Consider the following 14,390-nt stretch of genomic DNA (forward strand, 5'->3'; position numbering starts at 1 on the left):
TCTAAATGTTACATACAAAATATGTAGAAACAAATGTTTTATATTTGCAAATTCAAGCTTAAATAAATTTCAATCCAATGTTAATATGTCGCTCTGTTCTCTCGGGTTGGTTTAAAGAGGCTGCTATTTAAATGTCTTTGTTTGATGTAGATTTGTTTTTGTCTGTGTCCAGAGAAGAAAAAATAGACAGTTCAATACAAACATTTAATTTCAGCTTCATAGTTGAAAAACACACATTCATGTTCAGTATAAAATGTGACTATGTACAGCTGCAGCAGCAAAGGAAACTTAACAGTAGTATTGTCTGTATGACAGACGCTCAACAAGTTTTTAAAAACACTGCAACATGTTTATCACTTTTGGTTTGAAAGTAATAAATGTGTTTAATGACAAATTACATTAGCTCCGAAAATGCTATAAAATAGCATTGGTTTAAGGATCCTAATTATACATGACTTATTTTCTCTCTTGGTGCCTTTGTAATACTGAGAATACATGTGAGGACCAGCTCCATGAGCCTGCCAAGTCCTTTTCCCATGTCACCTTGAGCCAAACAGAGAAACTCAACTTTAAAGGGCCAGACTGGTCTTTTTTTTCCCCAATGTGAACAGTATTTCCACATCACAGACATGTCTTCATTACCAAACCTTTAACTGGAAATTATTTGGAGAGTACTAAATGGTTCCAGGTAACAATTTCTACCATAAGTATTTCTGAAGATTTGACCTGATTTCTAAGTGAGAGCTGTGTTTGACACTGAACAACCTAACGCTCAGATTCATGCTGCTCAGACCTCACACCTACTCACAGATCACTACTGTGATCATCACACCTGGATTAACAGGTGGATTCAGATAGTTTTTGTGGTTTGTTTACCAGACAGAGTTTACTACAAAGGAATTAACCTAATTCTTTAGTTTTGTTGTGAGAACCAACAAAGTCTTGTTTAGCTGATCTGTCCTGATGTGGTAAACCCTGCACATCTGGTAATCAGTGTCATTAAAATAGACCCAGCTGATCACACCTTCAGGTCTGATGAGCGATCTGAGTGATTTTCTGCAGCATCTCCTCTGACTCCAGCTGCTCCAGAGTCAACAGAGACAGACCCAACTGGTCCTTCTGGAGAAAGAGAGGAGGGGAACCGGACACAGGTCAGAACCAGGAACAATGAAGGTAAGAGGAAGTAGAGCAAGCTAATCACAGACAGCCTGTTCTTCATTCTATCTTAACTAGTGTTAGGAGTAAACTTCCTAACTCGCCTGACTACACTCAAAGTGGAGCAAAGGTGCAGATTACAGGTGAGAACGTGTCCTTAAAGGAATAGTTTAGGATTTTTCAAGTTGGTGTTGAGGTATCTTTATATACGTGGGAACACGTCTTAGTCATTCTCTTCTACACTGAATGTTTCCACTGGGGACGTCACTACTGTAAACAACTTCTCTTCTGTTCAAAACCACACACCAAAGTTTGTCTGAGGCTCAAATGCAACTTGTGTTCGTCAGCATCTTCTGCATTTATGGTGTATTTAAAACTAATTTATCACTTTGTGTTCCTCTAAAGAAGTGGTCTCCAACCCTGGTCATCAAGAGCTACTGTCCTGCAGGTTTTCCAACTATCCTTATCTTTCCAGTTTCTGATTGGCTGAACACACCTGATCCAGGTAATCAGCAGTGTGTAGGGCAGGGAAAACAAGCAGGACAATAGCTCTCGAGGAGCAGGGTTGGAGACCACTGCCCTAAAGGTTCTTCTTTGCTGAGCTGTGGTGGAGGGATCTGTTCTACTTGTTGCATGTGCTCAAAGGTACTAATTCAATATAGTTTTAACACAAACTTGAAAAAATCCTCAACTATTCCTATAATATTTGTAATAATCATCAGTTACATGAAATGCTTTAATATGTGGTATGATTTTAAAATCATTAATACAGCTCATGTGGGAATAATTAACTATATCCCAACCTTTAAAACAAAACTACTTGATCATGAAATAACTTATTTGAAATATCTTAATTGTGATGGTTATGCAAAGGTAAAATCGTGTCAAGAAAATAAATGTTAAATGTAATGATTAGCAAACTAAATTCTAACATCTGGACAAAACAGACATGTTTAAGGGCTGGTTAACCACCCTGCGAGTCGTACCTGTCTGAAAGGCTGAGCCATCTGCCGCAGGAAATGCTTGGAGAGCTGCACAGCCTCGTCCACGGTGAGGTTCAGACTGCCATCGCTGATGTGCTCCTGAATCCAGCGAGGAAGTTTCCCACGTTTGTCTGCTCGTGCATAACGCTGTGTGGAGGGGGGAGAAGGTGTTACTGTAGCTTCTGTCATGACAGACCCAACAACTGCTACTTTAACCTGAGAATCCAGTGACTGTAGCTGCTCTGGGACCCAACAGCTGTGAATGTGAAGCAGGGTGATACAGAGACCGAATGTAAGGCGTGTAAAGATGCTCTGCACTACTGCAGAACAGGAAGACAAACATTTAGAGTACAAACGTCACCCACCTTGTCAGCAAAAATCATGAGTCCATAGTCAGTCTTGCCTCTGATGGCTCTGCCGACACACTGAGCTGCGTGACGCATGGCATCAAACGTCAGGAAATCGTTCTCTCTGATCTGGAACTGATCCCGCAGGTACTCCAGCCGAGCCTGAAAACATGTCAGTGAAGAAAATAAACAATAATAAACAAAGTCAAACCATGTTACTGTGATCAAGTCCCCAAACTTTAAATGACAGAAAATCATGATATATATGCTCAGTTACCAGTTCATTAGGTACACCAGGACTAATACTAAGCTAAATCACATTAAAACAATAGTACAATTCAAAAATACCCAGACTACAGCTGCTAAAAATTGTACTCAGCTGTGGTGATGCTAATATACTGGCAACTGAGTATGTTTCTGTAAAAAAAAAAATCATCATTTTGGATCCTTATTGAGAGGTGAAGAGTCACACCACTGTAATTTTGGCATCTATAAAATGTGGTGAATTGCATTGTGGGATTGTTAGCAGAAAATAGTTTACAGGTACTAGTACTGTAACATCTGTCCATTGTGGGAATTCTTGAGGGAACTACGGTGCGTATGTTACACCTACGATTCAGACTTAGACAACAGGAGCTATTTGTACAGTAAAATATAGAGACTTTCTGACCTTGAGGATGCGGCTCTGTGTGTAAACATACGGCACTCCGAACATGATGACTGCTCGGCCGAAATGGTGCACTGAACAGAAAACAAGATTCAAAGTTAATATGTGGAAAAACTAAAGAATCCACACAGTATCTAAAGTAAAATGTTTGTTGTACATAACCACAGAGAAATGTAATGTAATTTTACTCTTTGCTTTTAGCCTCTTAGATTTTTTTCTACTGGATCCATATTTCCTAAGCCATCCCAGTAATGTGCAGCATTCGGATCATTTACCAAAATCTATCCCTTCAGATACTTTGCCTCTGGCCACAGACAGGAGGATGGCTCCTCTGCCGTTCTCACAAGCCTGAGCAGAGAGAGAAACAGTCTGAGATCCAGGACATCAGGAGGATAAAGCATCACCAAGAGTCTGCACTTATTCCTTTACAGCAGTGCCCATATTAAAGGGATAAACTACAGAAACGGTGTCATCTGTTTATACCAATGTGATTTTCACTCTGCTCCTTGACACGTGTGAATGTTTTGTATGGATATTTGTGAGATACTTGACATTAAGTATAAAGGTGGATAACATATGTCTGACCTCCTGGTATTTCTCCAGGGCCATGCTCGTCTCTGCAGCATCCTGAGTCTCAATGAAGATTAACTTGTTTCTCTGGATATTCTCCAGGATGCCCTGCAAACAAACGTATGAAATACAAGACACATTAAGAGCCTGTGATTCTTCTCCATATCGAATAGAGAAAAAAATATCAAATCAAAGTAAAAATGTCTTCTCTATTCTGCCTAAGATTAAACAACTGATTGCTGGCACTATTAATAAATATTTTAAATATGTTGTGTTATTGTTTTTGTAAATTCAGCTGTCTTGTCTTTGTGTGCAGCATCTCTTCACACACTGACCTGTTCGTACCAAGACGCCACTATGTTCTCCATGTAAACATAACTGGTGAAAAACGCCACAATGCCATCAGGAACAACGGCCGACATCTCCAGCAGTAGGTTGCCATAGTTACGAATCACAGCTGGAAACAGCGAAGAGAAAATCATGTGAACATAGAATAACATGCTTTGTTTTTAGGATGTTTAGATGTGATCTTCTGTGAAAGAAACAGGAAATTTTTACATATTTAAATAAAAAATCTCCAGTTTTCAACTTGTTCATTTGAAACCAGAATTCATGGTGACTGTTTGGACATCATGCTCTAATAAACAATGCAGGAGACATTTGTACTAACCAAAGTCTTCTCTTGTCTCAAACTTTGAGCTCAGGGCCACCTGATCATTTCCCCTGCCGACAATCTACAGAAAACAAATAAGGAGGAAAATAGAAAAAACTGATTATGTAAATGAGCTCTGAACATTTTGTTGTTTTCTGTGTTTTACATCATTTCTCTTACAGTCCATCATAGATGCTGCAGTGAATGTGTGAGTAGTTACACACCAGAGGACAGAGGCAGGTCCGTGCCAGCGTCATGGTGAAGGATGCCATGGTAACAGGGCGGAAGTCAAGGATTCTGGGATAGATGTCCAATGGCGAGAGAGTCTGAAGACAAACAGCGACAAGAGTCAATCAGGCATTTATTCATTCGTCAGTGCACATCAGCAGGTTTTACATGTGAAACAGTAACCAAATAAACACAGTAGTGAGCTCAACTGGGATATCTGCAGAGCATCTTTAGAGATCACGAGAACCAATCCATCAAACTACATACATGACAACAAATGAACACACAGGCCACAATGCTGCATGAATGAAGCTGCGTCGTCATATTTCAAGAGGTTAGCTTGTGGGTAGTGTTTCCAGTAAGAGATGTGAGATATTTAAACTTTGTAAGCAACTTGATTACCTGCTCAAATTGAACAACGTTAAAACAAAAAGTGAAAACTATTCTTTGCTTTAACGTTCACCAGTCTGCATACACAGCCTGTGAGATGGAGGTGACAAATACCCATCAGTCTTAATTTTTCAAAGCCATGAGGTAAAAATATCAACTGTGAATGTCAGGTCTGAAATAAGCAGACAGGAAGGGCACAGGGTGGTATCTAACTTACCCCTGAGGTGATGACGACTGACTGAAATCTCTGGAAAACAGGTTTAATAGCTATAGACGGGTCCATACAGCTGTGAGAGGACAGACAGAAAACAAGGATCAGAACAGTCTCTGTTTATCACACAAGCTCATTTCTGCATCACCAACAATCATATCTAATGGATCCCTCTGATCAGCCGTAAACTGTAATCCATTAAGCTGTGCCTCGACCCAACAGACACCTCACTGTGGAAAACAGTGTTATAATAACTGAGTTGGTTTTTTGTGGCCTTAGAATGAAGATTTTTAATCTTTGTAGCTGGAACATCTTCCAAGTCTGTGAAACCAGAAACCAGTGAAATGTCCACAAAGTCAACACAGAGACATTAGTCAGTCACTTTAAATGGTCGAGTCTCCCCCACCTGAAGTGCAGCACTGGGTTTGAAATGGTCGGAGTTCTGTCTTCAAAAGGCTCAATGATTATAGTGAAACCTTTACACAAAGAGAAATGACAGAGTTTAAACAAATGTCAAAGATCTGACTTCTACCACACATCCAAAAACACAGTGTCTGTCTTAGTGACATTCTTGTTAATGGTGATGGCTGATGTTTCAGTACCTTGGCTGTAGGTGCTGACCAGCGTAGCAAAGTTAGAGATGAGAGTAACAGCTGAGAAGTCTGCGATATCTGCAATTTCCAGAGTTCGCAGTAACGACTGCAACCGCTCTGCACAAAACCTGGAGAGACACGGGACAGATGAAAGATTAGGGAGCAAGCGGAAGGTTACTGAGAAAGAAAATAAAGCTGTGAGAGTGTGAATGTGGATGTGACAGAGTGACTTGGAAGCTGCTAAGGACACAGGAAAACAAGGAAATGTATTTGAGCTAATGAATTGAACACATGAAGCTTTGTGCGTACACACAGCTGAGTACGGCTAATGTTTGTGTGGATGAGCAGAAATGTAGGTTAATGAAAAGGGTGGAGACACCTGTGGTTTCCCTGTTAATGTGTAGCTGCAGCTTACTGACCTCAGAGGTTTGCGGTCGATACAGACTTTGTCGAAGATGTCTTTCAGGAACTGCGGGGCGCTCTCCTGCACCACGTGCTGGACCCTCAGACGGGACTTCAGATATTCCAGAAAACGCTTCAAGAAACCTACAAAGTGCTCAGCTGTGCGGATATTTCCAGGGACGGCCTCTGCGAGCGGGAGAAGGGAAGAAGCAACAGTTTTCTGATTTTGACTAAAATATGATTCTGAAGTCAGTGCCGTGTCCAATCCTGACAGCCGTACCTTGAAGAATTTCATCTGGTAACACCGGATTTGCTAGGTAGATGTCCGTTTCCCTGGCAACATTGGCTTCTTTCAGCCCCTCAACCAATCGCCTGTACTCCTCCTTCAGCTTTGCAGCATCTGTTTCCTTTATCCTATCAGTATCATATCATATCAATATCAATATCATATATCCATACCATATCATGTATCACATCCTATCAGTATCATATCAAATATCAGTATCCTACCCTATCATTGATATATCTTTCAGCCTGGTTATGGTGATGGTTTTTAAACCAACACACAGGTGAGTCACTGCCGACAAATGGACTTATGGATTGTGGACTAAATACTGCAGTGATATGAAAAACGTGGTTCCAGTGTGGGTCAGTGCACTGTGTTGGCGTTTTTTCAGACTACCTGGTGTAGTGGGCATGGTGTGTGTCCCCATGTCTCGTTGCACTCGGCAGGCTCTTACTTGTGTATGGTGTTCTGGAGTGTGTCCACGTTGTTCTGGCAGCGGTCCAGCATTCGCCTGGTGATGTTCACACTCATGGAGTCTATACACACATTGTCTGGACAGAGCATCAGAAGAAAGATGTCATATGAAAACTCGAAACAGAGATATTAAAAACAATCTCACATTTTTGTGACACTTAGGATTTGATGATAAATAAATTTTATTGCTCAAACCTGAAGTTTACACTCTTAAGATTCTCACCTATATTATGAGCCTCATCAAACACCACTACAGATTTCTTGGCAAGCTCTTTGGACACCAGGTCAGCAATCTTGGGGTCCAGCAAGTAGTGGTAACTGTACACCACAATGTTGGCATGCAGGATCTGAGGAGATATAAAAAAAATAAATAAATAAATAAGAGAACAGCTCAACTATAAATTCATCCCTGCAGTGGCACTAGGAAAGCATATTCACAGTAGGCCTACTGCTTCATGTTTGCAGTAGTCGTAATGTAACGTACTGAGTAGCGTGCCAGATAGTAAGGACACCAGCCTTTCCTCCTGCCAAAGTCCTTCAGATCATCAAGGTTGTAGATGCCAGCGGGAAGAGGCACCTGTCGGCCGACAGCGTCAAACTCCTGAAAGAACAAAGCACAATGACAAGTGAAGTTCATGGAAATAAGAGCATCGGACGATACTTTAATGTAATCAGACAGTTGGAGCCTTGTTAGGTGTCAGAAGTCTGTGTTTGAGCTAAACATACAGTTCTACTGTCAGACATTCATTTCCAGTGATGTTGCATGCCTTCATTACAACACAAGGTTGTAAGATGCTCCACCTGAGACACAAGTTAATTAAGGGGAGAACCAGAAGCCACACACTAACTCCGGTTTGCAGCTGTACACAGCATGACACCAGAGTCACAGACTGCTGAGTTTATCTGCAGGCCTCAGCCTGACACAATTTAAACATACACTAACAGAATATTATTAAAACAGGACAGAATTCAATTAATCACTGAAAATTATTAGAAGTTTATAAACCTTCCCTCAACAAGCCACATCTTTGTCTTCAGAAAAATACTTGCCTGAATCAGATGATTTCAGGCGAGTTCTTACCTCGTAGAAGCGACACACAGGCAGGTTGGGGTTGCTGTGACGTTGTGCACGGATGTATGATGCTGTCAGACTGTGGCACTTCCCATCAACCTCCTTACCGAAGCGCAGAGAGCTCACCTGGATATCAGCAGAGCAGCCTTGTTACAGGATTTATTCAATATTTTAGACACAGAACATAAAGACATTGTGGTGAATAATTATCACTCCATCAGATTTAAAAGTGTATGTTATTGTGCTCATGCTCCGCCATCCCCGACTGAATTTCTCACACTTCAGTGTTTTTTGTCATGCAGAGGAAACGTCTGTGAATGCAGACTCTCTCCTGTCAGGTGTTCGTACCTCAGGGTGGATACAGAGGTTTTTTCTGGAGGATAGGGCCAAAGCCAAGAAATTGCTGTTCTCCCCAGTTTCCTTTGAATAAAACTCCATTAGCTTCCTCAGCTCCTCCACGACCTAATCACACATAGGGTCAAATATATTCAGGTACTGAGGATTTTAAAGCATCTGTTTGTCACAGCTGTATGTTCTTCCTACTGTATGTGCATTGACGTTTGAATGTTGAATAGAATAAACAGTTCTTGTTGTGATTAAAACTCCAATGACTCACCTTTTCAATCTCAGGAACTGTTCTGGAGCAGTATATTAACTTGGTCACTTCCAAGGGAAAGGCCTGACAGACAGAATTGAAGGTGTTTGTGTGACACTTGGTAGTGAGAAGCCAGAGTAGACGAGAGAAGTAGACGCTACACTCACCCTTTGGTAGGCAACAATAAGAGACAGCAGAGAGATGGTCTTCCCTGTTCCTGATGGCATCTCCAGGACCCCATGACCCTGAACACAAACAGCACAGAAAACACAAAAACAACCATAAATCTCGAAACAATACAGCAAAAACAAAAGAGGATAATTTAACCTCCATCTTCAGAAGCTAAGAAACTGCTTAAAAACAAGACAGAATTGTTAGTTATGTAAAGCCTTGAGGTTAAAATAAATAAAAAAGAAGAAAAAATAAAACTTACTGGTAAATTGTCTGTTTTTAATGCAAATCAATTTGTCCTGGACATTTTTTAAATTAAGTTTTACTTTTTCATGCATTTAGTGAAGTAACCTATGATTTAATTTCAGAATACAGGGCACTGAGTATTACTACATTGTAGTATTTCTACTTTTTTAAAAGTAAAAGATCTGATATTATTATTCTAGAGGTGGACACGGTTTGTTATTATAGTCTCTACACTTCCCAGCAACCAGTGATGAAATGAACTCTCCAGCTACCAAACTTCTTCTTTCCTTTCGGCTGCTCCCTTCAGTGGTCGCCACATCGAATCATCTGCCTCCATTTAACCCTATCCTCTGTATCCTCCTCACCCACACCAACTATCCTCATGTCCTCCTTCACTACATCCAAGAACCTCCTCTTTGGTCTTCCTCTAGGCCTCCTCCCTGGCAGCTCTAACCTCAGCATCCTTTTACCAATGTATCACTGTCCCTCCTCTGAACGTGTCCAAACCATCTCAATCTGGCTTCCCTGGCTTTTTCTCCAAAACATCTAACATGAGCTGTCCCTCTGATGTCCTCATTCCTGATCCTATCCATCCTCGTCACTCCCAGAGAGAACCTCAACATCTTCAGCTCTGCTACCTCCAGCTCTGCCTCCTGTCTTTGTCTCAGTGCCACTGTCTCTAAACCAGACAACATTGCTGGGCTCACCACTGTCTTGTCCACCTTTCCTTTCATTCTTGCTGACACTCTTTTGTCACACATCACACCTGACACTTTCCTCCACCCGTTCCAACCTGCTTGCACACGTCTCTTCACTTCTTTTCCACACTCTCCGTTGCTCTGGACTGTTGACCCTAAGGTACTTAAAATCCTCCACCTTCTTCACCTCTACTCCCTGTAACCTCACCGTTCTACTTCAGTCCCTCTCATTTACACACATGTACTCTGTTTTACTGCAGCTCAGCTTCATTCCTCTCCTTTCCAGAGCAAACCTCCACCTCTCTAGATTTTCCTCCACCTGCTCCCTGCTCTCACTACAGATGACAGTGTCATCTGCAAACATCATGGTCCACGGAGATTCCTGTCTAACCGCATCTGTCAGCCTGTCCATCACCACAGCAAACAAGAAGGGGCTCAAAGCCGATCCTTGGTGCAGTCCCACCTCCACCTTGAACTCCTCTGTCACCCCTACAGCACACCTCACCACTGTCTTACAGCTCTCATACATGTCCTGCACCACTCGAACATACTTCTCTGCCACTCCAGACTTCCTCATACAAAACCACAGCTCCTCTCTCGGCACCTTGTCATACGCTTTTTCCAAATCTACAAAGACCCAATGCAGCTCCTTCTGGCCTTCTCTGTACTTCTCCATCAGCATTCTCAAAGCAAATATTGCATCTGTGGTTCTCTTTCTTGGCATGAAACCATACTGCTACTCACAAATGCTCACGTATGACCTCAGCCTAGCCTCCACTACTCTTTCCCATAACTTCACTGGGTGACTCATCAGCTTTATTCCTCTGTAGTTTCCACAACTCTGCACGTCTCCCTTGTTCTTAAAGATGGGCACCAGTACACTTCTCCTCCATTCCTCAGGCATCCTCTCCCTCTCCAAGATCTTGTTAAGTAGCCCAGTCAAAAACTCTACTGCCACCTCTCCTAAACACTTCCATACCTCCACAGGTATGTCGTCAGGACCAACTGCCTTTCCACTCTTCATCCTCTCCAACGTCTTCCTCACTTCATCCTTACTGATCTTTGCTACTTCCTGATCCACAACAGTCACCTCTTCTACTCTGTGCTCTCTAACATTTTCCTCATTCATCAACTCTTCAAAGTATTCATTCCATCTTTCCATCACACTTGGCACCTGTCAACGCATTTCCATCCCTGTCCTTGATCACCCTAACCTGCTGCACATCCTTCCCATCTCTGTCTCTCTGCCTCGCCAACCAGTACAAATCCACCTGTCCCTCTTTAGTGTCCAACCCATCATACAAATCCTCATACGCCCTGTTTGGCCTTTGCCACCTCTACCTTCACTTTACGCTGCATCTCCCTGTACTCCTGTCTGTTCTCTTCTGTTCTCTCAGTGTCCCACTTTTTCTTAGCTAACGTTTAGCTCTTAACACACTCAAGCCGCTCACCTCATGCGCTTATATAACTCCAGCCCCTGAACTTATTGCATTTAATTCATGTGTTGACTGCTCAGAAGACAAGAAAAACGTAGCCTAGTCTACACTGTCCTCGCTGTCCTAGCGTATATAAAAATGTACTGTTTAATCTTTGTCTTATTTTAAGCCTCAAACTCTAACCCTGCATTGCTATACATTTTTACTACAACACCACCTACTGGTTAAGAAGTCATACATCAATCTATTTCTGTATTAGCACTTTCAGTATCATGTTGCTTCAAATATTGACAATAAAAGAAATCACAGAAAACATTGCAGGTTATGCCATCTTTAACAGAGTCTAGGCGTAGTGTCACCTTAACAGCAATAGGAAAACCATCGAGGAGGCGTGAAAATAGGCTAAACAAAGTTATATTAAGCTTATATAGTGAAATGTGCCTTTGCATTTTTTATTTAGTTCAAAAGAGGACAACAATAACAGTGTGGCTGCTTACGCAACATGGGATGTCAATAAAAATGCCAGTGGCATCTCTGGCTGCCACTTCTGGTGCCGCTAACACTGCGCAAAAGACAGCAGCACCTTTTAAAATCCTGTGGCAGCTGCCGTTGCACCTCTTGAAATGCAGTGGCATCTGTAGTGGCACTTCCATCATCTGCAGATGTCACTACTCGCTGCCACTGCCACAAATTGAGCCTGGCCCTGCTGCACAATCCAGTGTCTTCATGTGCCGGTCCCAAGTCCGGGTAAATGCAGAGGGTTGTGTCTGCAGTGGCACCTCCTAAAATGCAGTGGCATCTGCAGTGGCACCTCTTAAAATGCCGTGGCATCTGCAGTGGCACCTCCTAAAATGCCATGGCAGATACAGTAGCATCTCTTAAAATGCCGTGGAATCTGCAGTGGCACCTCCTGAAATGCAGTGGCAACTCTTGAAATGCTGTGGTATATGTAGTGGCACTTCCGGCATCTGCCGTGGCACTTCATAAAATGCTGTGGCATCTGCAGTGGCACCTCTTAAAAAGCCGTGGCATCTGCTGGGGCTTCTCCTAAAATGCAGTGGCACCTCTTAAAATGCCACGTCATATGTAGTGGAACTTCCAGCATCTGCAGTGGCACCTGGGAATGCCACTGCAGATGCCACAACTTGCTGCCGCTGCCACCGCCACAAATTGAGCCTGCTGTCTCTCGGATTGTGTCCCCTTGTGGTTGCATTCTCCAGCTACCAAACTGCTATATCTTTATATGTACTTATATCCTGCAGAATAAAGAGAAACACACCTTGGCATCCAGGGTCCTCTTCAGCTCCAGCATGTAGGAGTACTGCTCAGGATAGATGTAGTCATACGGAAAATACACCAGCAGACCCTCGAGGTTGAGCCTGGAATTAAACAATATGTAACCTGATTTTAAACATGTGCAGAGGGACAGTGTTGCTTCAGGGTGTACTGTGTTAAAATAAGACAATTTAAACATTTTAAGCTTTACATTCAACATATTTTAACACCAAAATATAAAACTATCAATGAAAACGAGTAGGAATGATGTGGTCTGGAAGTATTTAACATATACAAGAATTAATGACATTTATTTCACATCTTTGTCACTGCTTCAGAAAATATGTGAATTTATTTATCTATTATTAAGGTCTACTTGTGTTTCTATACAAAATCCAAAGTCTCTAAGAACAATACAGATTTTCAGGGCAGTTTGAAATAAATCACATACAAAATGTTTCTTTAAAAAAACTACACACAGGAGGATAGAAAAAAAAAACACTTGACATTATTAAAGTTGAGTTTAAGACTTTTTAACACATTTGAAGAAAACTGAAGTCAGTGTTCAGACTTTACCCAGCTAACGTGTCAAAGAAGCAAAACTAATGTGGACTCACATTTAATCCCAGTTATTCTAAGTTTTAGGGGGAACCCGCTGAATAAACAAAAAAATAAACAGTCAGGTTTGATGATAATTGAGCTCAATTATCCCAGACAGGTGTTGATACCTTACAGTCAAGCTAGCACTGCGTCTGCGGCGATAAACTTTATTTTTACATCCTGGAAACACTCACTTCATTATTGCGAAACGTGTGACAGCAGCTCCTCTTCTTTCTCAGTCACTTCTTGTAGTTTAAAAAGTCATGAATAACTTTAGGGTAAATAAAAACACCAAAACACACAGACAGTAGTAGCTAAAGCTAAAAGCACCACTTCTTCGTCTTTTTTTTTTTTTTTTTTTCCTTCTTCTCTGCCTCCTGTTTCTTCTTCCTCGTTTTCAACATTTGGCACTTTAAACGCTGCACTGCGTATGACCGCCACCCACAGACTGAAGGAGGAATTACACTAATCACCTTTTGTAAACATGAACGTTTTGAAACTGTCTTTTTGATTATTTTATTTAATATCCATCCATCCATCCATCCATCTTCTATACCCGCTTTTCCTGGCTCAGGGTCACGGGGATCTGCTGGAGCCTATCCCAGCTCTCTCTCGGGTGGAAGGCAGGGGTACACCCTGGACAGGTCTCCAGTCTGTCGCAGGGCCACATATAGACACAAAGACAGACAACCTCACACACTCACACTCACTCCTACGGGCAATTTTTAGAGTCACCAATCAACCTGACATGCATGTTTTTGGACTGTGGGAGGAAACCGGAGTACCTGGAGTAAACCCACACAAGCACAGGGAGAACATGCAAACTCCACACAGAAAGGCCGGGATGCAAATTATTTAATATCATTTGAGGATAATATTCCTAATAAGACAAAGTACAGCACGTCCATTTACAGCCAGTGGTGGAAGAGCAATTTTAAAAATACAAATTGAAAGCCCTGCATGTACAAAAGTACAGAACTATTTTCAGCAAAATGCACATGCATCAAAAGCAGAAATATAGCTTGTCCCTGGTGACTCATAAATTATCATATCTGACATTATTAGGTCATTAATATTCATCATTGATGAGTCATCTATGTGTAATCAGCATTTTAATGTTGAAGGTCAAAGTGGAGTTAGTTTTCAGTATTTTAAGTTTAATTCTTCCCACCTTTGGGGTGTTTGGCCCCTTCAAAGGCTCATATGAAAAATTACAGGGCTTGTGTGTAACTAACGTCATGTCATGTAAATATAGTGGGGTAAAAAGCTCAATTTTCTGAATCAATTTAAAGTGAAAATATAAAATGGCATATAATTAAAATATAAAAGTGCAGCAAAA

The 14,390-nt window shown here is 41.6% G+C and overlaps 1 protein-coding gene across 1 annotated transcript; it reads right to left on the reverse strand.

Annotated features, from left to right (window-relative positions):
* Positions 1 to 71: 71 nt before the first annotated feature.
* ercc2 (excision repair cross-complementation group 2) lies at positions 72 to 13,406 on the reverse strand. The gene is made up of 23 exons (XM_026294729.2): positions 13,246 to 13,406; positions 12,456 to 12,555; positions 8,793 to 8,870; positions 8,647 to 8,709; positions 8,379 to 8,492; positions 8,040 to 8,156; positions 7,443 to 7,559; positions 7,182 to 7,305; positions 6,939 to 7,035; positions 6,479 to 6,612; positions 6,216 to 6,384; positions 5,806 to 5,924; positions 5,610 to 5,679; positions 5,210 to 5,279; positions 4,599 to 4,700; positions 4,393 to 4,456; positions 4,058 to 4,179; positions 3,738 to 3,830; positions 3,428 to 3,500; positions 3,156 to 3,226; positions 2,504 to 2,647; positions 2,142 to 2,285; positions 72 to 1,119 (listed from the first exon to the last, which is right to left on the reverse strand). Exons 1-23 carry the CDS (start codon positions 13,248 to 13,250, stop codon positions 1,027 to 1,029), a joined length of 2,283 nt encoding a protein of 760 aa, XP_026150514.1. The 5' UTR covers positions 13,251 to 13,406; the 3' UTR covers positions 72 to 1,026.
* Between the last annotated feature and the right edge of the window lie 984 nt (positions 13,407 to 14,390).

This window comes from Mastacembelus armatus, chromosome 13 (genome assembly GCF_900324485.2).
Source record: "Mastacembelus armatus chromosome 13, fMasArm1.2, whole genome shotgun sequence".
NCBI lineage: Eukaryota > Metazoa > Chordata > Actinopteri > Synbranchiformes > Mastacembelidae > Mastacembelus > Mastacembelus armatus.